The 22,119-nt window shown below is 36.7% G+C and overlaps 1 protein-coding gene across 2 annotated transcripts; it reads right to left on the reverse strand.

The window, feature by feature from the left end:
* Positions 1-3,918: 3,918 nt before the first annotated feature.
* LOC128516105 (NLR family CARD domain-containing protein 3-like) lies at positions 3,919-21,717 on the reverse strand. Of its 2 annotated transcripts, XM_053490402.1 has the most exons (10): positions 21,631-21,703; positions 21,190-21,266; positions 16,731-16,875; positions 16,457-16,573; positions 13,925-14,041; positions 10,085-11,845; positions 7,797-7,970; positions 7,038-7,211; positions 6,376-6,549; positions 3,919-5,051 (listed from the first exon to the last, which is right to left on the reverse strand). In XM_053490402.1, the coding sequence occupies exons 3-10, from the start codon at positions 16,781-16,783 to the stop codon at positions 5,045-5,047; spliced, it is 2,577 nt and encodes an 858-aa protein (XP_053346377.1). In that variant the 5' UTR covers positions 16,784-16,875; positions 21,190-21,266; positions 21,631-21,703; the 3' UTR covers positions 3,919-5,044. The 2 variants fall into 2 exon arrangements, with proteins under 2 accessions (XP_053346377.1, XP_053346379.1); XM_053490404.1 differs by lacking the exon at positions 21,190-21,266 and having other exon boundaries at positions 21,631-21,717.
* Between the last annotated feature and the right edge of the window lie 402 nt (positions 21,718-22,119).

The following is a 22,119-nucleotide window of genomic DNA, read 5'->3' on the forward strand; positions in this document are numbered from 1 at the left end:
TTATTTATCTCATTTCTTCTGCTTATCACTACCCAGCAGTTTAAACCCCAAAAACATATCACTAAATTGAACTTTAGTGTACATACAACAGAAGTAATTTACATTTAACTTCCCGCTGCTTTTAACATGACTTACCTACAGCATTGACAACATTAACTGAAGCCAAAATGGTAACCTGCAGGTATATCAGTACTACGGCAAGTCAAGAGGCTCAAACTCTACAAAATAAACTGGTGTACAGAAATACTTATAGTGACACCTAGTGGGCAACTCAGTTCACTACCCTACATGTACAATAGCCAAATGGAAGTCTTTATGTGGTAGGAGGGAGGATATTACTAATTTGGAGTGTGGGAATGTCTCTGAAGCTACAATGTACACCTGACCCAATAAGCAATAAACAGTAACAGCAACTGAAGGGTAAAAAGATCAAAATATCAAATGTGACATTGCAGAACAGCTGGAACACAACAGTTTTACAATAAGCCAGTTTTTAAAGTAGCTGTTAAAGTAATATTAACATTTCAAACAGTTTACTAGGTTAAAGTATAGTAAACTGAGATGGGGGCTTCTAGGAGCTGTAGCCTCACAACAAATCATATAAAGGGTTAAAGGGAAAATTTAATTATGACAAAACAAATATGGAATTATGCTGTTACGCCCAGAGACTTACAGTATGGTGGTTCTTTAGTTGAAACCACCTGGAGTTGGAATCCCCCCACCACCTGAACCGGAACCAGTAGCAATACCTGATGTTAGAGCAGATCTGACGCTTTGATTAGACCTCTGGGGCCTGTTTCAGAAAGGAGGTTCAAACAACTCGGAGTTAAAACTTGGACTCTGAGTTAATTGACCCAGAGATTAAAAACTCAGAGTTTTCGGTTTCAGAACAGCTGATCTGAGTAAGGTCAATCAACTCTGAGTGGACTAACTCAGAGTTAAGTGTGTACACCGCGACTATAAAAAGCCATTATCAATGGAGCGCAGATATTACGAGTCACCATGGCAACAGCAGAAAAAACTTGAACTTTATATGCTCATGCAAACTTACAGCAAATATGAGCACATATTAAAAAAAAAAAAAAAAAAAAAGTAACACCACTGCATCGGCGAAACAGAGACAGGTAGCGTGGGAAAACATAGCTGCTCAAGTTAATGCGTAAGTTTACATTTAAAGTATTTAAATATTCAGTATAATAGATAATAAGTAATATGTGACGTTTATTGACTTTTCACTTGAAAATGTTGGGAACTGGCTATAACTGTAAAGTAATTTCAGATAAAATTGCATTAAATTACATAAAATAGGGTACTGCATAGTTTCTACAACAAATTTGAAAAAACGAATAGCATATGACTGCATACAACATATAACCTTTAGAATGTTAGCAGTACTAAAAAATAGTTTTCAGAACAAGTAATAATCCCATTACTCTAGTTACAGTACATGTTCCTGTTGAAGGTCAGTTATTTGAAGCTAATTATTATTTTTTTTTTTTTTGCAGTTATATCAAAGGTAAAACTTAAAATGTTATTGAATCTAATTGTAATTGTCATGTAGTGAAAATGAAATATAAAAACATAATTCAATCAGGTAAGGTTTGAGCATGTGATGGATGTAGTTTTTCTTTACAAATGACATTTAGTATGTACATGACAATACATGTGTAATGCTGTTTTCATACCGTGCTCTTTTTTGTTTTATTTGACGTCTCTTCAGCCAACAGAAAGAAGGCAGAGGCTCGCAAGACAGGGGGGGGAGGCCCTGCAGCACCACCACTCACAAATGCTGAGGAGATGGCCCTAAATTTGAACACTGGAAGGCCAGTGGCTGAGGGAATTCCTGCAGGGTGTTCATCAGAGCCAGTCACTCCACAGGACACAAGTGCCTGTATATATCTTTCTTATATTTCTTATATATATCTTTCATTTTTAAATTGGTGTCAGTAGATTCTGATGGCAATATCTGTGTTTTGGAGCCTCCTGTCTTATCAGAACCCCCCGGCAGTTGTAAGTGTCCTAATTTCTGGTGTATTGAGTAGGCTAAGTAATATTATAAAGTGTGCTCAACCAAATGCTCTTCTCAGGATGTAGGGGATGATGACACTATTTCTGCTGATACAGAGAGGCCTATAGAGATAATGTTATGTCTGTAGACATCAAACAATCCTTACATTTTTGTGTCCAGTAACCTATAGAATGTAAGTATATCCAAGTATAAACGTATTCTTGTCTTCCCCCATCACCACCCTCCAGAGTGTGGAAGAGGAGGAGGAGGAGGAGGGTCCATCAACTTCCTCTGCACAGATGAACACAGTTCAGTGATGTACAGTAAATGCCAGAGTTTTATTTAATGTACAACAAGATGTAACCCTAAACTACTGTATTTTCAGTTACCAGTAAAGGAGTTATATAGACTGCATCTACTTAAGCAAATAAAAAAACCCAATAAAGAAATGATATACTTGGATTGACAGATCCTAAAGTCCGATATAGAGATCCTGAAACACAAGCTACAGGTAAGGTGTATTGTGATTCGTGGATTATATAAAAGTTTTTAAAGAATATAGAAATTTACCATTTTTTTATTTTTAGGAAATAAAGAAGACCAAATAAAGTGTTGTGACTTGTGTTTATTTCATTTTTTTTTTTTTTTTTTTTTGTGGTGGTGGTGAAAAACGGTAACGCTCAAACAGAAATGTACAGGAAAAAGACAAAAAATCCACTCTGGGTCTCAAAATCCTTGCCCGACGTAAATGTAATTCTCTTCGTATTAATGCAGCCTCCTCATCTATGGGATCCTCCAAAAAAGGACAAGCCATTCTCCTAACTGTCTTCTCGGTTTGTGTCCGAAATGTGGGCAATGAATGATTAAGGCTACGGCGAAATACCGCTGCGTCTTTAAAAAAGGGGAGGAGACCGACAGAAACTCCGAGTTCAGAGAATAAAACCTGCTCCCGACCAGGTTAGGTTCACAGAGTAAGTTACCATGGTAACTGACTCTGAGTAATAGTTACCTCTCTTTCAGAAACAGGCTTGAGTTACCCTGCTTTCTCGGGTTTGACAAACCTGCCTTCTTGAAACGGAAAACTCAGACTTTCTCTTATCTCAGGGTTACCAAACTCTGAGTTTTCACTTAACCTCCTTTCTGAAACAGGCCCCTGCTGTGATTGGATGATGTATAAAGAAAATAAATAAACTTCAGCTACCCACAGAGCAGTTATTGGTGGTGACTTAATGGTCTGCATATGGTAAGGTTTCAGCTTTATTCCTAGGCCTGCTGCTGCTGTGAAGCTTTTAAAACATTGTGTTAAGACTATTAAAATAGAGTTTCTGTCCTTTGTCTCATTTGATTACAGCTCTGCTTAAGGCTTCAAAGACAGAAGTAGACATTAATTTGAGTTGTGTAATGTAAATATTAATTCAATATATTTATTTTTCTTTGTTGGGGTTGGTGGGAAAGTGGGTGATATTTTGTTTGTCAGTATCCTATTTTCTCCTGGTTGTGTTAGATAAGGAGTTAGGTTAGCCTGGGTTGCCCCTTCTGAAATTGGTACTCCTTTACATAAATAAAACTACTCTTGATGAAATTAACCATGGTTGTTCAAGTTATTAGGTATTCTGGGCCTGGCTTCAGAGAGAGAGAGAGAGAGAGACACACACAAGGCTTCTTCAAAAGATGGTCTGTAGCAGCTGATCCATCGTTTGGAGAAATGTGTCTCTCCTTAGGAGGAGAATATGTAGAAAAGGACTAAGCTCATGACCAACGTTCATGTCCATTACATTATTTTTGTCTTAGCAATAATAATTTTATTACTGCCCCTCATGTATGCATCTCATTAAATTAGAATATAATTTAAAAAAATAATTCAAAATGTCTCATATTATATAGATTCATTAGACACACTGATATGTTTCCAAAGTTTTTTTATTTTTTATTTTATTTTAATAATTATGGTTTACAGGTAACGAAATCACAATTCTCAATCTCAGAAAAAATTAGAATATAACTTAAAAAAAAGATTTTAACACAAATGTTGGATTACTGAAAAGTATGAACATGTACAGCAGTCAGGGTCAGGGCTCCCTTTCATGAATTATGCAGCAATAACAAAAGTGAAGTTTTTTCAGACTTTAACAGGTTTTCTTCTAAGATTGCCCTGTATTTGGCTCCATCCATCTTTCCATTAATTCTGACCAGCTTCCGTCCCTGCTGACAAAAAAAAAAAAAAACATTCCAACAACATGATGCTGCCACCACCATGCACAGTGTTAGTTTTCCACACATGGTGTTTTGCATTTAGGCCAAAAAGTAAAATTTTGGTTTTCATCTGACCAGAGCACTTTCTTCTACATGTTTGCATGCCTTTCCTCTTGCCACTCTCTAATAGTTGTCCTTTGGATCTGTGGATCTCTGCAGCTCCTCCAGAGTTACCATGGGCCTCTTGGCTACCTCTCTAATTAATGCTCACCTTGCTTAGCATTTCAGTATAGGTGGGTGGCCATATCTCTTTGAGATTGAGATTCTTAAATAGGTCGTTGATGCTTGAAAACCCCTACAATGTGGCTGAATTAAAACAATTCTGCAAAGCAAAGTGAAGGACTCATTGCCAGCTATTGCAAATAATTGGCAATGAATGTTGTTTCTGCCAAGAGTGAACCAGGTAGTCAGAATGTACCTTCTTTTAGTCTGTTTATATACATTGTTGTAGTTTTATAATGGTGCCACAATTCGAGCAGGCGTAGCTGTCATGTTGAGAGCATGTTTTTTTACTAGGAGTTATGTTTAACAAAGTGTCTCCATCCCAGCCGTTCAGTCCTCATGTCTGGATGCTGTACAGCCTCAGTGTAGAATCATGTGCAGCTGAGCATGATGAACTTTGACTGAGCATGATGAACTTCTCATCTCATCGTAGTACTTTTCACGTAGTCTTTTTTAGATTAATATGTTACAGAGTGATGAGCATGTAAATATGTTGTCTGTTCTCCAACATGGAAATGCAGGAACACTGGAGACTTCATCACACAGACAGAGACAAGCTAATCACACCCTAAAATGTAAAAGAAAAACATATCATTTAGTAATAACTTTACTACTTCTGTTTTGTAAAATTTTTGTTCCACTGTATTTGGGGGCTCAGAAGGAACATTTTGATTGACGCTTCACATCGATTAAAAAGTTATTAATGAAGCTTCTTACTCTGAATATTAGCAAGAAGTATCACTGCTCCTAAGAAAGCATGTGATGACACCAGCTCTATAAAGTAGGCTGCATATTATAGTGGGTGTAGTAGTTTCCATTTTTAGACAAAACTTATAGATGTGTGACTTAGTGCATGAAGTTATTCTAATTAGACTGCTTGAATCACAACTGTTTAAAGCCTCTATAATAGAGCTGTGTGGGGGTCATAATCTCATCAAAATTATTTACCAAAGAAAGTGAAACTGGATAGAGGAAAAGAGCATTTTGCTTGCGTAATAAATTGTAAAAAAATTATTAAAAGCAATAGTCTGCCCTTCTCTTACATCTAAAGATGAAAAAGTGAATAAAAACAAATAGTGGAAGCATAAATGCCACCTGTAAACTTGCACACATACCCCTGAGGAGTGTGAAAAACGGGGATGTTAATGTTGTGTTAAAGAAGTGAAGAAGTGCTGGTTATAACAAAAAATCTTAAAAAAAAATGAATTAATTAAATTTGAATATATTTATTTTTGATATTTGGCTGTGACAAACCCAAATCATCATTTTTTTCTCAAAGCTGCATCTTTCCTGTTACTGAAAAGTCACCTGCGGAGACAGCATACGACATGTTCGTTAATGGAGTTACAGTAAAAGTAATCCATTTTTGTCCAAACGTATCTTTTTGGAGGTCCATGTCACTCAGTGTCACAAATACTTTTCCGTGTGCGTCTCTCCCCGAACACCATTTCTCCACTACTCCTAACCAATTAGGACACCTCTGGAGCTCTCCTACATTTTGGTGAAGGTAGGAGTGATTTGCTCTTTTAGGACTGTTGATAAATTGCTCTTAGTCCTTCCCCTAAAAGTAGGAACGAATTTGCCTCACTCTGAGACACTTAGTAAATACAGGCCCAGCTGTACATTTACACTCACTCTGATGCACATAGGTGGGATTTTTTTGTAAACTTTGTGACTCCCTGTCCTCTGCTTTCACGTGAAGTTTAAAAGAATATATGTCCACAAACAAAAGATTTTTTATGTAAGTCTGGAGAATTCTCGAAGAATTCTAATTCTAAAAATTCTAATTCAGTGACATTTTATTTCCTAAACACCATAATCAGGTATTTCTAATATTTACTTTAACTAAAGAGAATTTTGTTGGTATTTATTGAAAAAAGTTCATTACTCACCTCAGTGTCTGTAGCTTGTAATGTTCATCGTCCCTAAGGGCAGAGAGACACTTCAGTCCTGAGTCTCCTATTTTATTCCCAGACAGATCCAGTTCTCTCAGGTGTGAGGGGTTTGATCTCAGAGCTGAAGCGAGGGCAGCACAGCCTTCATCTGAGACACCACAATACTGCAACCTGCAGAGACACAATGACACACACTTCACTCTGTGTTTTTGTTTGTGTGCGTGTGTTTTGTAAATACATTTTTATTCTGTAAAAAGCAAGCTAATGTAAAACAGAAATGTTTTTTTTAGCATTATATGAATCACTGCATGAAACATGAAATTAAGAATCAGGCACTGACTTGTTTTATTAATTATTATTGTGAATTGGATGAGAATGTAAATGTGCATTTAGATATAAGCAAAATATTTAAGTTTTTGCATATACAAGTTATGACTTTTAAGCTATAAAAATATGTTGAAAATAATGTATGTGCCATAATGTATGTTGAAATAAATATTTTCATTAAGATTAACATCTTTACATCAATTAGCAGAAAAATTGCATTAAGAAAAATGTAAAACTATATTGTGTAAAATAAACCTTTGCTTTAGTCTCACTATTAGAGAATGTGTCTTACTGAGGAGCAGGTCATGTGACTCTCAGAGAGATAATCTTACCTCAGTGTCTCCAGTTTACAGTCAGGATTCTCCAGTACAGCAGAGACACACTTCACTCCTGAGTCTCCTAGATTATTATAGGTCAGATCCAGTTCTCTCAGGTGTGAGGGGTTTGATCTCAGAGCTGAACTCAGAGCAGCACAGCCTTCATCTGAAATGCGACAGAACACCAACCTACAGAGAGACAATGACACACTTTATCATCAGATTTTTCTTGGTCCGTCACGAGATCTTCTGTAAATATGCTAAGGTAATGTGTCTGTAAAATTATTTTATTATTTAGAAATGTCATATGGATTTAATATAATCTTATTATTTAATTAACAATATAATTAATAACAATATTGTCATATTGTCGAGCATTATATTAAGTTTCAGTCATCTCCTATATGTGATATTATACTATAAGCAGCTTGAAGCAGCAGCTTGAACACTGACCATGTTTTAATTTTGACTGTCTATCCAATGTTAATACTATTAGACTTACTGTAGGCCACATCATTACTATTGTTAATATTTATTGATATTCAAAATAATATTTAAGTTGGGTTTTGTTTAACTTTCCTGTAGTTTTAGTGGTCATGTACCCATTTGTATACATTAAATTGTATTTAAAAAAATTATATAAACATTTTCTTTTCTTTTTAATTTAATTACTAATATATGTTTACTGAATGTAGTACTGCTTTAAAACTGATTTGGTATTTATGATATTTATGTTTGTATAAGGGTTATTACGATTCAGAGAGATAATCTAACCTCAGGGTTTCCAGTTTACAGTGAGGATTACCCAGTGCAGAAGAGATACACTTCACTCCTGAGTCTCCTAGATTACTCTCAGACAGGTCCAGTTCTCTTAGGTGGGAGGATTCAGAGCTGAGCACAGAGGCCAACGCTGCACACGTTTTCTCTTTAAATGTTACATGCTGAATGCTAAAAAATAAAATAATACACAATACAGTAACAGCAATGCAAATAATTTAGTACTTAAAGCTGAAAGAAACATCAGGTTAGAATTTTTGACAAGAGTAAATACTGCCTCTAGATTAGTGCCTCTGACATGGCATTCATTTGTATTGATGTATTGACGTTTTTTCATACTTTTACTGCATACACTCTTTTACTGTCTTTTTTACTGTTTCTAAGCAGCTTGTTGAGAGAGGTCAGAGGAGAATGACTAATCTGAGCTAAACAGAAGTCTATAGTTACTCCAGTGATTATAGTTAACTATAGTTCACACTTTACTACTGTGATGAGCAAATAAATAAATGAATAAATAAAATTAATATCAGAATAGGTGTTCAATGAAAAATAGACACATTTGACTACAGTTCATGAGTACAGTGGAACCTCGGGTTACGAGTAACGCGCTTTACGAGTGTTCCGCAAGACGAGCAAAGATTTTTTTATAAAAAAAATAAAAACGAGCATTGTCTTGGTTTACGAGTACCGAGTATCATGTTTCACGCATGCGCTTCTTGTTTTTAACATCGGGCATTACGTGATCACAACTGAGCCAACGGTTTTTCTCTCTCTTGCGCTGCGGAATCATCTCCCTCCTGGGTCTTAGTGCTTGTCTCTTACTGGTATAATCAATATCCGTGCACGCGTGTACTGTTTCCTATAACACTGTGACCCCGTGTGTGTGTGTAAAACATATTTTATTAAAAGAAATTTTCAATACAGAGGTTAAAAATCTATCTTCCTCATCGCGGTGTGTGTGTGTGTGTGCGCGAGCGTAATTTGACACTGTGCCGGCTATGTGTGTGTGTGTGTGTGTGTGTGAGAAACCCCCTGCTCAAACACACACGCACACAGAAATTAAGTCAAGAGACACACAATCTGCTATCCGAATAAACTCAGCTCTGTCGCAAATCTTTTCAGAGGTAAGGTGCTGGGCCATTTGTTTGTTTGTTTTACTTTACAGCAGTGATTCTGTTAGTTTGCGCTCACACGAGTGTCATTAGTGATGTTTATTGCTAATTTTCAGATAAAACAGTGTAGTGGGAGAGAGACGTTGATTTATGACCGCTGTTTACGGAAGTGTAGTCAAGTGCAGGAGATGCATTGTGGGTAATGCAGTCCGGTGTGTGTAAACGCGAATGTGAGATTTAAGTTAGGATATAGAGCCTGAGTTTTGTTCTTCAGTAGTTTTTTTAGTTGGATTTAAGTGCAGGATCCACCCAAAAGTTTGTACTATAACCTGACAATGCAGCAAATAAAAGAACGGGCATCGACCAGTTTGTCCATCTCATCATTACACGAGCATGAATTAACGAGCTGTTACGCTGTCGTGAAAAAGCGGAGAAGCTTTAATAATTTAGAAGAGAACAACAGTCTTTCTGTTAATGTGTGTGTGTGAATATGTTTAAACGAGAGGAGAAAATTTTAATGTGTAAGATGAGGAGGGGGAGACAGGAGGGGCTGAAAGCAAGTGTCTCCACTTACTCTAGCCTCACACTCACATACACACACACACACACACACACACACACGCACACGCACACACACAGCGCCTGCGTGCACAAATGGAAACACTTATCTGCCGGGATTTATTTTTTACTTTTTTGAAAGGTAAAGTGCAAGTTAATTTGTTTTATGTTTACTTTATATTTTGTATTCATTATTTTTATGTATTTTTTTGGGCTGTAAAACAAACAATTTAAGTTTCCATTATTTCTTATGGAAAAATTAAATTTGGTTTACAAGTGTTTTGGAATACGAGCCCACTTCCGGAACGAATTATGCTTGTAATCCGAGGTTCCACTGTAATTCAATTGCCAATTATTAGGAAAAACAGCCATTAGAATTAGGCAGATGTATACAGATACATGTAAAATTTTCTGAGACTGGTTTTGTATGCACCAATATCTAAAATGTAAAGATATACATACATACACAGCATTATTAATCTAAAGTTTGTGTGTGTGTGCGCGCACATGTGTGTTGTTTAATGTGATGGAAATGTGCTGGCTTAAGTTTTATATTTGACTGCATCTCTTGTTGGTAATCGTAACAGTAGAACAGATTTATACGGATTCACTTACATTGCTTTTCTGGATGCTGCAATCACAGGCATCACCTTCAGAAGAACTAAATCTGTTATCTTCTCTGGACTGATATATTTATTCAGGTCAAATTCCTCCAGATCCTCTGCTGATGTCAGTAACACAAACACCAGAGCAGACCACTGTGAAGGAGAGAGTTTTCTTTGTTTTCCAGATTTCAGGTAGTCTTGGATTTCCTCCACTAAAGAATCATCACCCAGTTCATTCAGACAGTGGAACAGATTGATAGATTTCTCTTTAGGGGGATTCTTACTAATGACGCTTTTAATGTACTGAATGATTCTTTCTTGGCTCTGAGAGCTACTTCCTGTTACCAAGTCATGTAAAATATTCTGGTTGGATTTCAGTGAGAGACCCAGAAGAAAGCGAAGGAAAAGATCCAAGTGTCCTGTTTGACTTTCTAAGGCCTGATCTATAGCATTAATGTGAACATCTGAGATGGTATTTAAGGACTGACTTGGTTGTAGAACATTTCTTTTTTCCCTCATGAACATCAGGTGCACATACAGAGCTGCGAGATGCTCCTGAATACTCAGATGAATAAAGCAGTACACTTTACTCTGGTGAAGCCCACACTCCTCTTTGAAGATCTGCGTACACACACCTGAGTACACTGCTGCTTCTCTCACATCAATGCCACACTCTCTCAGGTCTTCCTCATAGAAGATCAGGTTGTGTTTCTCCAGCTGCTGAAAAGCCAGTCGTCCCAGTTTGAGAAGCATTTCTTCATCACTCTCCTGCTTCTCTGAGTACTTTTCTCTTATGATGTTTATCTGAATGATGAGGAAGTGTGTGTACATTTGAGTCAGAGTCTTGGGTTTCTCTCCACTCTCTGCTTCACCCAACATTCTCTCTAGAACAGCGGCTGAAATCCAGCAGAAGACTGGGATGTGACACATGATGTAGAGGCTTCTTAATGACTTCAGGTGTGTGATGATGTCATTGGCCAGGCTCTGATCACTGATCCTCTTCCTGAAGTACTCCTCCTTCTGTGGGTCATTGAACCCTCGTACCTCTGTGAATCGATCGACACACTCAGAGGGGATTTGATCTGCTGCTGCAGGTCGGGAGGTGATCCAGATGAGTGCAGAGGGAAGCAGATTTCCTTTGATCAGGTTTATCAGCAGCACAGGCACTGATGCTGATTCAGTTACATCACACACACTCACTGTGTTCTGGAAATCCAGAGAGAAACGACACTCGTCCAATCCATCAAGAATGAACAGAACCTTTTCCAAACTGGACATTTCTGTTTCTTTTGTTTCCTTAAAACAGACATGAAGGAGCTCCATCAGACTCAGTTTCTGGTCCTTCATCAGATTCAGCTCTCTGAAAGGAAGTGGAAATATGAGGGGGACATCCTGATTTGCTTTCTCTTCAACCCAGTCCAGAATAAACTTCTGCACAGAGACTGTTTTTCCGATGCCAGCGACTCCCTTTGTCAGCACAGTTCTGATGGGTTTGTCTTGATCAGATATGAACTTAAAGATGTCATTGCATTTGATTGGTGTTTCCTCTGTTGTTATTCTCCTGGATGCTTCCTCGATTTGTCTCACCTCATGTTCTTTATTGACGTCTCCACTGTCTCCCTCTGTGATGTAGAGCTCTGTGTAGATCTCATTCAGGAGTGTTCGGTTTTTCTGATTTATTATCACTCCATTTACACACTCAAACTTCTTCATCAGATTTAATCTGAACGTCTTCTGGAATTTATTTACAGCAGCAGATTCTGGGTCGTGTCTGTCACAGGGTGAAGTGAGAAGACATGATGAGACATGGGAATCAATTATTACAGTTTTAAGACACATTTTCTGGCTGGTTATCGCTGACAGTTCTTTATTATTTTCTCATTATATATTAGGTTATTTTAACTGTATGCTATCCACTATCTAATCTTCTGAGTGGTTCCTAAAACCAGCATGGCAGTGTCACAGTCATTTTCTTGTTTTTTATTTTACCGTGTATCTGTGATGAAGTATACTATTCTGTCCCTTGCCTTCTGAGAACACTGGAAAAAAATTAGCTTCATCTTTAGCACAAATTTTATTTTAATAATTCCACAATTTAAGCACATTAAACTTATAAGAAATATAGTGCTAAATACACATTAATTATGAGGATCATAATTTTTGATTTTCTATAATTTTTTTAACATGGTCCTATGGACAGAACATTATTACATTATAAGGTAAAATTAAATAAACCATAATGAAAAATGATAAATTTGCACATGCAATTTCTGGGTATACCAATGCAAAATGACATAATTGTGAAGTGAAAGTTTTAATTTTGCAAATTAAAATCTGAAAAGTGCGGTGTGCATTTGTATTTAGCCCCTATAGCCCCCTATAATTTTGCTTTCCTCTACCTTTTAAAAATGTCACCACAGAGCATTATGTCATTGTGAATGCAATTTCACCGGAACGCCTTGAAATAATTTTTTTTTTTATTCGGTACAAATATGAGGAAAATTGTATGGTCAAAGAAAAAATGGACAGAAGCTGAGCAAACCAAAAACTAAGAAAAAGAATTGTTGCTAATGGTGGGGTGGACAAAAAAAATCTCTGTAAATATATAAATACATTGCATGTGTGCACATGTGTACTGTATGTGTGTATGTGTATGAATGCATGTGTGGGTGACAAGTGAAAATATGTAACATTGTTTCCATTATTAAAGTCTGTTAATATCGCTTTCTCGCTCGCTCTCTCGCGCTCTCTCTCTCTCTCTCTCTCTCTCTCTCTTACACACACACACACCTATTAAGCCTTATAAGAGCCTTGGTGAGATCTGCAAAGGAAATCTCAGACGTGTGACTATCTGTAAGGGTCCACCACCAGAGGTCGCTGTGTTTGATTTGTAGTTTTTGTTGGCTGACTCAGTTTCCCAGCAGGCACCTTGGTCAGGTGATGCGAGTGCACACCTGAGCCGAGGTAGCCATTACTCCATCTATAAATAGCTGTTTAGACTGGGTCGAGCATATTTGGTATCACCACTGTCATTTGTGTGGGCATTTTGTTTTAGTTTATATTTTGATTTAAGTTGTGTTGACTTGGGCTCTCTTATTGGCAATGTTTCTGTGTATGTTCTCTGGGTCTTTGTGTGTGGAGCTGAAACTGACACTAGAGGAAGACAGGAGACACTAGAGGAAGACACTAGAGGGAGACACGTAGAGACTGGAGAGAGACGGGACTAGGGCTAAAGACATGGCAGTCAGCTAGGCATGGCTTTTAGCTAAACATGGTTAAGATTGCTCTTAACTATGGCAGTCAGCTGCACATACACCTAGCTAAACATGTCTTCAGCCCCAACATGCACTAAGCTACACTTACCTAATAGCTCAACACACACTAGGGAATTGGGGCACAGAAACACAGAGACAAGGGATACCCAGTGGCTAGGCTAGGAGACAGGAAACACAGAATAGATAGAGACACAAAGGGGAATGGCTAGAAGCATGCTAGTTAGCTTAACCTAGATTTTAGCTACCCACACTTCTAGCCAAACACACACCTACTTACCTGCTCTAGCTAAACACACATAAAAACAAGGGGACAAGAAACAGTACATACCTGACTGAGGTGCCTGTTGGGAAACTGAGTCAGCCAACAAAAACTACAAATAAAACACAGCGACCTCTGGTGGTGGACCCTTACACTATCAGACGAACTTATACCAACAAGCTCTTTGTATTGTTCTGACATTTGTACATGATTAGCAGTACGTCAGTATCTCTATTATTCTTTCATGTGCAATATTTCACCTCTTCCCCCCCTTGTCTCTCTACAGTGACATTAACTATGAAAACTGTCATATTACCTGGGAATAGAGGAGATATTTCCATTTTTAAAGTTCCAAGGAAGATCCATAGACTGAATACTCTTCATGGAGAGACAGCTGGGCGGTGGTGAGTCTGATATCTTCCCTTGAAGTTTACTGTACAACATGATAGACAATCTTTTAGTGAATTATATACACTCTATACATTTTGATTGGTAGGTTTTACCGAAATGAATAATTAAATTTGGTTATTTATTATTTATGTCCTCTGACATATTCATGTTATGTTTTAATTATATTGTGTAAACATGAACTGTCATGCTACAGTATTTTGGTTTCTTTCTCTCCTTTTTCTCTCGTCTACCACACTGCCAGCTTGATGTAGCGCGCAGCTGTGCCTGATTGCACCAATCACTGGATCCACTTTGGCTAACAAGGAGAGCTCTGTGGAGTTAAAGGCTGCAGACACCTGAGGGGGGGGTTAGTAGTACTGTAGACAGGCAGTGTAGCCCACTTCACCAGACTATTGTGTTTTCTCCTGCCTTAGGCATAAGCTTGTGTGCTACTGCTAGTGCTATTTGTTAGCTTGTTGCTTGTGCTAAGTGTAACTTCACCAGTTATCATCTTTTTGTAGACGTTGCAAACGTCACGGGGGGGGGTCAATCCATGGCAGGGGGCATTTCAGCACATAATACCGGATCATAGCCTTACAGATCTAAAACAATGGACTATGGTACATGAGCTCCTTTCGCCTACTGAACTCCACCTTGACTTTGTAAATCTAGTATTGAATCGAGACACGTGGGTGCAACGTAAGATTGTAACAAGATACTTCATAAAGACCACTCCTGAACTATGCCTTACCACAACTCAATGGTACTGTTTACGAACAGTATCTGTCTCTGAATATTATGAGACAGAAAATTATCAAGTATACTTAATCTCGGAAGAAATTCGTCAATACCGGACATTTAACATTGTCTCTTTCTCAATTAACGATTTTGAGCTATGGAACTCTAACCCAAAGCAACAAGCCTGGTTGGCAAGCCTGCCAACAACCTCCCCAAACAGAACATTCACGCGAGATAACTCTGATCTGTACTATACCAATAAAAACAAAGCGGACTATGGATGCATAAAAAAACATTTGGTCAACGCACGTAAGCAATTTGCCAACCTGGATGCATAAACAATGTCGTAGTCAGCAGGAACCATGCCAACTTTACAAACCATAAACTCCTGGTCCATAAAAAAAAAAAAAAACAGAGAAAATGTAACTTCACTTTGTAAATGTAGAGTTCTACTGTAATCAAGTTAGGTATTAATGATTTTACTTTATAATCATTTCTTGATTTTTGTCTTAATGTTTTATTTTTTATATTTGATATCTGATATTTTGTTTTGCAACTGGTTATGTGCTATAATGATCTGTGTTCATTACTGTTGAGTCCTCTGACCAGATGCCAATGCATTGTCGAGTGTTAAACCACTGGCAGGGTAGGAATTTTTCCTCAAATTTAGTCCATGAGTTTTTTTCGCCTACCCCTGAGCAGAGAACCTAAGATTAGCTATAATTTCTCCTGATTACAAGGTAGAGACCACAAGGTCTATCCAAGAAAGGGAAGAAAAAGTAGCAATCGTTAAAGGTATCATGTATTAATAATCATAAATGTGTGCATAATCTAGAAATTGTTACTAGAGCTCCTCCTTAATCATAAAACAGGTTACACGTAACACGTTTTACAAAAAAAAAAGTTGAGCTGCTCTTTTTTCATTTCGTCAACCAATCGGAGAGCTTGTGATCAGTGTTTCTACTGTCGATGCATATCGCCTTTTAAACCAACGCACGAGCGCACAATAATCCTAGACAACTCAGTCCAGCTACACTAATCATCAACAACAGGTGAGCGCGAAGAACCGAATTAGCCAGATCGTAATTAGCACGATGATCTCATCTTAGATGTGTCAGTTTATCTCGGATGTGTCAAGTGTTTGGCATTTGAGATTAATGTAATCTCTTTTGGAGTGCTGGGACAGGGGAAAAGCTCATTTAACGTTGTATTCTTAATTTTAGATAAAAATCTGCTATCTTAATTTAAATTGTTACTTCCCTTCCACAACTAGACTAGAGGGGAACGTAACATTATTGTACATTGTCCAGGCAAGAAAAAGAAAGTCACACACACTAATATTTCCTTGGACTTCCTTCTTTAAACTCCCTAAAAATGTAAGCCTTTTTTGCTTGATTAAGATTTTGACTGATCTCTTAGTTTTCCTAACAGCACAATCTATAGCAAGTAGTGCTAACAGGTATTTAAAAAAATCCTCTACAGTTTGCACTATCTACTATAGATGGCGCTGTTACTACACATTTTAAAGAATCCTTCCTGTTATATGAAACGACATTAAAAATGTTTTAGGTTCGCTAAAGAAAATAAGCACTCAACTCTTCTGAAATGTGTACGTTATAAGCACTATGCCTTTATTATCATAACTTTCTATTATTTTAATTATCCATCACATTTTTACCTGCCTTTCCTCACTGTAGTGATAAAAGAACTGTGTTATTACCTGTGAATAGATGAGAGATTTCCATTTTTAAAGTTCCAAGGAACTTCCATAGACTGATCACTCTTCATGGAGACACAGCTGGGTGGTGTTGAGTCTGATAACTTCTCCTGAAGTTTACTGTACAACATGATAGACAGTCTTTTAGTGAATTATATACATTCTATACATTTCGGCTGGTTTAATAATTTACTTGGTCTTTTCTGATTGGATACTTTTCATGCATACTCATTACATATTTTAGAAATTAAAAGTGAATACCACTTTAGGACATTACCGTTTTTTTGAGGGCGGGGTGACATTTTCTCTGCCCAGATCAGAACTCTCCATTTTTTTTTAAATATTTTTGAATATCACTCCCCACTCACTGGTAACTCATACGTGATGTAAAGTGATGACACACAGTGCAGTTCTCAGGGTACCTTGTTTGAGAAAAAAAATACATAAAATTCAACATTGTGTGTGTGAATTTTGAACTAGATTTTGTACATTGTGAACTTCCATAACAATGCAAGTTCAATTTTTTTTTTTTTTTTTATGGTGTAAAACAGCTTGAGGAGAAAAAAATGACATGTTGCTGAAACGAAATTAAATAATTGAAGCAGAGAAGTTAAGCCACCATTATTTAGATCGGTTTGTATTATTTTTTTAATAAGAAACAACTTAAACTGTGTGACAAACAGCTGAAAAAATAAAATAAAGTAGGCTATTAATGTATAATTTAGATCTTTTTTCTTACAAAATTGGTTTTGAGAAGTTAAGGTATCAGTACAAAAATTCTTGAAAAATAGCCAGTCCTATCCAGAGCCCATCCTGGAAACACTAAATGAATGGTGAGAAAACAACCAGCAGGACATTTTTTTTAGAAATAGCTTTCTATAAAACTGCCTACAGATATGTCCTTTTTACAATTGGATTTTAAATAAGCATTCTTGTCGTGGAACTTCCCTTAAACATGTCTTTGGTAAATTAGAATCAATCTTTTAAAATGGAAGTTGAAGGTTGATGTATACTAATTTTCTAGAATAACTTCCATTACTCCGCAAGAAAAAAAAAATAATAAGACAGATTTTACAATATAGTTCAGAATCTTTATTGTGAGCATAGATTCGTTTATGGTTAACTAAACTGAATGGGCTTGATTTGAAATGTCCCTTTATAATGAGAGTGACACAGGGACTTAGAAAAGTCCAAAATAACTTTGAAATTCTACCTTAGAATGAATATATTTTTGTTAAGAGAATGGAAAAGTCAGTGAGAAATGATGACTTTTTTTTTTTAAAGCAAGATATTTAAAGTAAACTATTAATATTTTGGAGTCAGAGACTTTGATGTAAAGCATCATTCATGGCTGGATAATTATTATAGTAATAATAATACATATCCTATATATTTTTTTCGACAATGTCAATTTTCTCCTGAAAACAAAAGTTTATAGTTATTAGTCTGTGTTATTTTCTCAATAGTTTCTTCCTATATTTTAGAATGGTAGAAGCACATCAGAAATATTGTACAGGTTTATTGAAGGTAACATTTCACACACTGATAGCAATTACTGTTAATGTTGTCCATCAATCCAAATTTATACTGAAAGATGCAAATATAAAATGTCCACTACAACACTGATGTCTGGGTAGCGCGCTTCTGTGTTTTGTAGCGCATGCACAATAAACACGGGTAAGAGAACAACTTTAGGTTTTGATTATGTAATGTGTGACTAAAAGCCGCGTCTCTACATTCTGACTTTCATCAAGAGCCACTACTTAACTTCCATATCTGGAACATATCGGTGTTTTCACTGTGATGAGTTCAAATGCATTTGTGGAGAGAATGTTTCATTAAATACTATAAATAGATGAACCATGGAGCTCATCAGGTGTGAACTTCTGGGCCAGTAAAGACTACAGGAAAAACACTCAATCAGTGAACATAAATGTCTTTTTTTTTTTCAGAACCAAGCATGAAGACGATTTAACGCCATCATACGATTCTGTTTATAATCGCGTGAAAATTACAATTAAATTAAAACCGCCGAACGAACGACAGAAGAGACACAGCGCTGCGATATCAGCTTTACAGGAAGACGATTCGGTTCCCTCAACTGACGCAGTTTCACTGACCGCGGTTTATACGCCAGCTCACTACATCGATTCTAATAATAATAATAATAAAAATAATAATAATAATTAATCACTTACTTTGGTAAACACTCCTTGTTGTGTGACATTAATATCACCGTTTTGTCTGGTGTTGAAGTGTTTTTTGTTTTGTTTTGTTTTCCAACAGCAACAAAATGGAGTCGAGGCGGGGGAAAAAACGTCACCTCATTACGAGTGATTCACAAACGAACCGATTCTTTGTCCTCGTTTCGGAACGAATCAGCTCTTCATCTTTAAGTTGCACTTTACTAGAATTCATTAACGTTTGGATAAGTTCATCAATGTTGAAAAAAAGGGTTAGGAACGAAGACAGATCTGCATTATCTAAGCATTAATTGTTGTTAGTGCCTTACATTTTAAGATGGATAAACCACCACACTGAGTGCAGTGACCTGTAGTGTGTGAATGGGTGTGTAAGTGTGTGTGTGTGTGTGTGTGTGTGATGGTTTAGCACCCTGTCCAGGTTGTACTCTGCCTCGTGCCCTAAGTCCCCTGTGATAGGCTTCATGCCCCAACCCTGTATCCAGGACAAAGCAGTATAGACGATGAGTGAGTGAGTGAGTGAGTGAGTGAACTTGAGGGTGAAACCCTCTGGTGCTATACCTTATGGGTTTAGATCTAATGCCAATCTTTACTGGTTGTACTGACTTTTTATGCTTCCTTAGACTATCATGTAAATTACACATCATGTAATTACAGTTCAATCTATTGTTACTTTAAGACATACTACTGATAATAGTAATTTTATTGTCTACCTTCCTTCACTAAACCAGAATTTTGTCTCAGTGCTTGTTTACGTAATATTAAATACTGACCTACAGTTAGTGTTTTTATTTTAAAACATTTCATATAGCCTTAAAATGTACTAAAAGTTCAGTTAACTCTGGCTTTTACATGCACACAGTAAGAGCTTTGCAAAAACATTCTTTAGATTTAGAAACCAGGTGGACAGGAATGCTTTGACAAACTGTCTGCATGTAGGTGAGTTTATGAAAAATGCCACTTGTGTTGCTGCTCCTTCTGCACCCAGTCAAGTGTAAACTGGACTTCTTCGACTGTGCTTCAGAATGTGCCAAGACCACAGCAAGTATCAAGCTAAGGAAAATATTGGGCAATACATGGTATTGGTGCTAAAAAGTGCCTCGCGTAGGAGTTAATAACTTTCTTGAATTTAAATCTTTAATGATCTTAATTGTTTATTGCTTAATTTAGATTTCACATGAAAAGACAAGCCTGAAAATTGTTAAGATATTGCAATATGAATTTGACATGGTTACGGACACTACAGATTTTTTTAATGCTTAATTTTGCATGCAATGCTTTAATTTAAGCAACAATTTTTACTAGTCATATATGCAAGATTAGTCACTTCCATGTTGTATAAACTTCAGAAGTAGGTTCTTTGGCACACACATTTTCTGTATTATATTTTCTGAGGAGAAGCGTCCAACTGTTTACTCATTACTTTTCTTGATAATACACTTTCAATTTTAAGTTATTACCAATACTTGTTAATATAAAAAACATTGTCTTTGTTTTGTCAACTTAAAATGTATAACCCTATTTATATGATCATCCTTTTGTAATTGCTTCCGGTAACTTCTGTACTATAAAATCTGAACCTCTCTTCCAGAGTACCCCATTATCTACAAAAGAGAACATCCTATCCCATTCTCTTCCTCCACAGAACAACTGAATAATCATTAATTAAAATAATTATGCTATCTAACTTAATTAATTAATTAATTAATTAATTAATTAATTAATTAATTCAGTTAATTATCCAGTCCCCTATGACATGGTATTAACTTTATCTCCATAAAGTATTTTGTAGTATCTGCAGGGAAAGTTTTTGGTTTGATTATTTTTTTGGTTTGACTTGGTTTGGTTTTTTTCTGCATTGTTACAATTGTTGAGTGTATGCAATGTGTTCACATCATACAAAAATGCTCATAGTTCTATCACATGTGTAGGCCAGACAGTGTCTCTACCACCTTAGATGCCTGAAGGACTTTAGACTGCTCTGCATCGTCCTTAGGTACTTCTACTCCTGCACCATAAAGAGCATCCTGACAGGAAACATCACAACCTGTTTTAGGAACAACACCATGCAGAACAGACGAGCTCTACAGAGGGTGATCTGAGCAGCTGAGCGCTGTGCTCTCTGTCCTGCACTCAATCTACAGCAATCGGTGCTGGACCAAGGCCTGGAAGATCATGAAGGATCTCAGCCACTCCATTAACAGAATGTTCCCTCTGTTGAAGTGAGGAAAGCACTTCTGCTCCCAGAAGACCAACACAGAGAAACTGAGAAGGAGCTGCTTCCAGCAGGCTATTTGGGCTCCTAACCAGAACATCACATAAAACTTAACTGAATGGACTTGCCTTTGTTTCCTTTACACCTGTATTTGAGCACATTACATAACTCACCACATTGCACATTTGCACTACTGCTCATACTGTATGTTGCACATTTCTTATTGTTGTTTACAGAAAATGAGGGCTAACTTGCACTTTGAAACAATAAGACTGTTGCTGACACACACACATCACAGACAACACACTCACATTCCATACCTCATGTTCCACTCATTCTGCTGCTGGCATACCCACACACCCTTGTATATCCTTTTATATCGCACATTCTACAACTCCTGTGTAAGGAAACAATGATATTGTCTGGTGAACCTTCAAACCTGATAAGACTGATATGCAAATATACAGTAAAACCTATTTATTTGCCCTAGAAAGATCGTTATCATTTAAAGCTCATAAAATGGGTTAAAATAATTAATCTGTTTAAAATTTAATGTTACAAAATTTTTTGGAAGTTTTACTAAGGAGAAATGAGGAAACAATAGGATATATAGTATATAACTAACCTGGTAAGCTACAGCCTAGCACGTGTTTTCAGTCTGCCCTTTTGGCGCACTTTTCATACCGTTTCTACACTTCAGGATTTTATCCATTTACACTTCAGTAAATTATAAAGCTGTTTATCATAAATAAACCACTCACACAGTCAGCAGTCCTTTTTGTTTGGCATTAGATTGACGTTCCTTCTTGGTTGATTTGTTATTTCACCCGCTCTTTAAAATGGAGTCGAGGCTGAGAAAAATACTTTCACTTTCATAAAACTGATTCACTCCGAGAGGGTTTCCGGGAAACATTTTATGTTAATATATGACGGCATATATCAATCGAGTGAGTGTAGTAAAACTTTCCCTACACCAATACAATATACACTGGGATAAAGTTAAAGGTTATTACACCAAACCATCAGTTGCTGGTCAGTTTAAATGGATGGATTCCATTTAATAAATCATTTTTGCTAATTTGCTTCCATCAGTTGGTGGTACAAGTCATCATCTTTTTTTTATCAATCTTTTAGAAAAGCATTATTCTATAGTCAAATTTATGTAGAGTTTGTAAATAATTTAAGTATTTTTTTCTTTTTTAAATTATTTTGATATCATAAATAAATGATGGCAATCACCCACCTACTGA

Source organism: Clarias gariepinus, chromosome 28 (genome assembly GCF_024256425.1).
Source record: "Clarias gariepinus isolate MV-2021 ecotype Netherlands chromosome 28, CGAR_prim_01v2, whole genome shotgun sequence".
NCBI lineage: Eukaryota > Metazoa > Chordata > Actinopteri > Siluriformes > Clariidae > Clarias > Clarias gariepinus.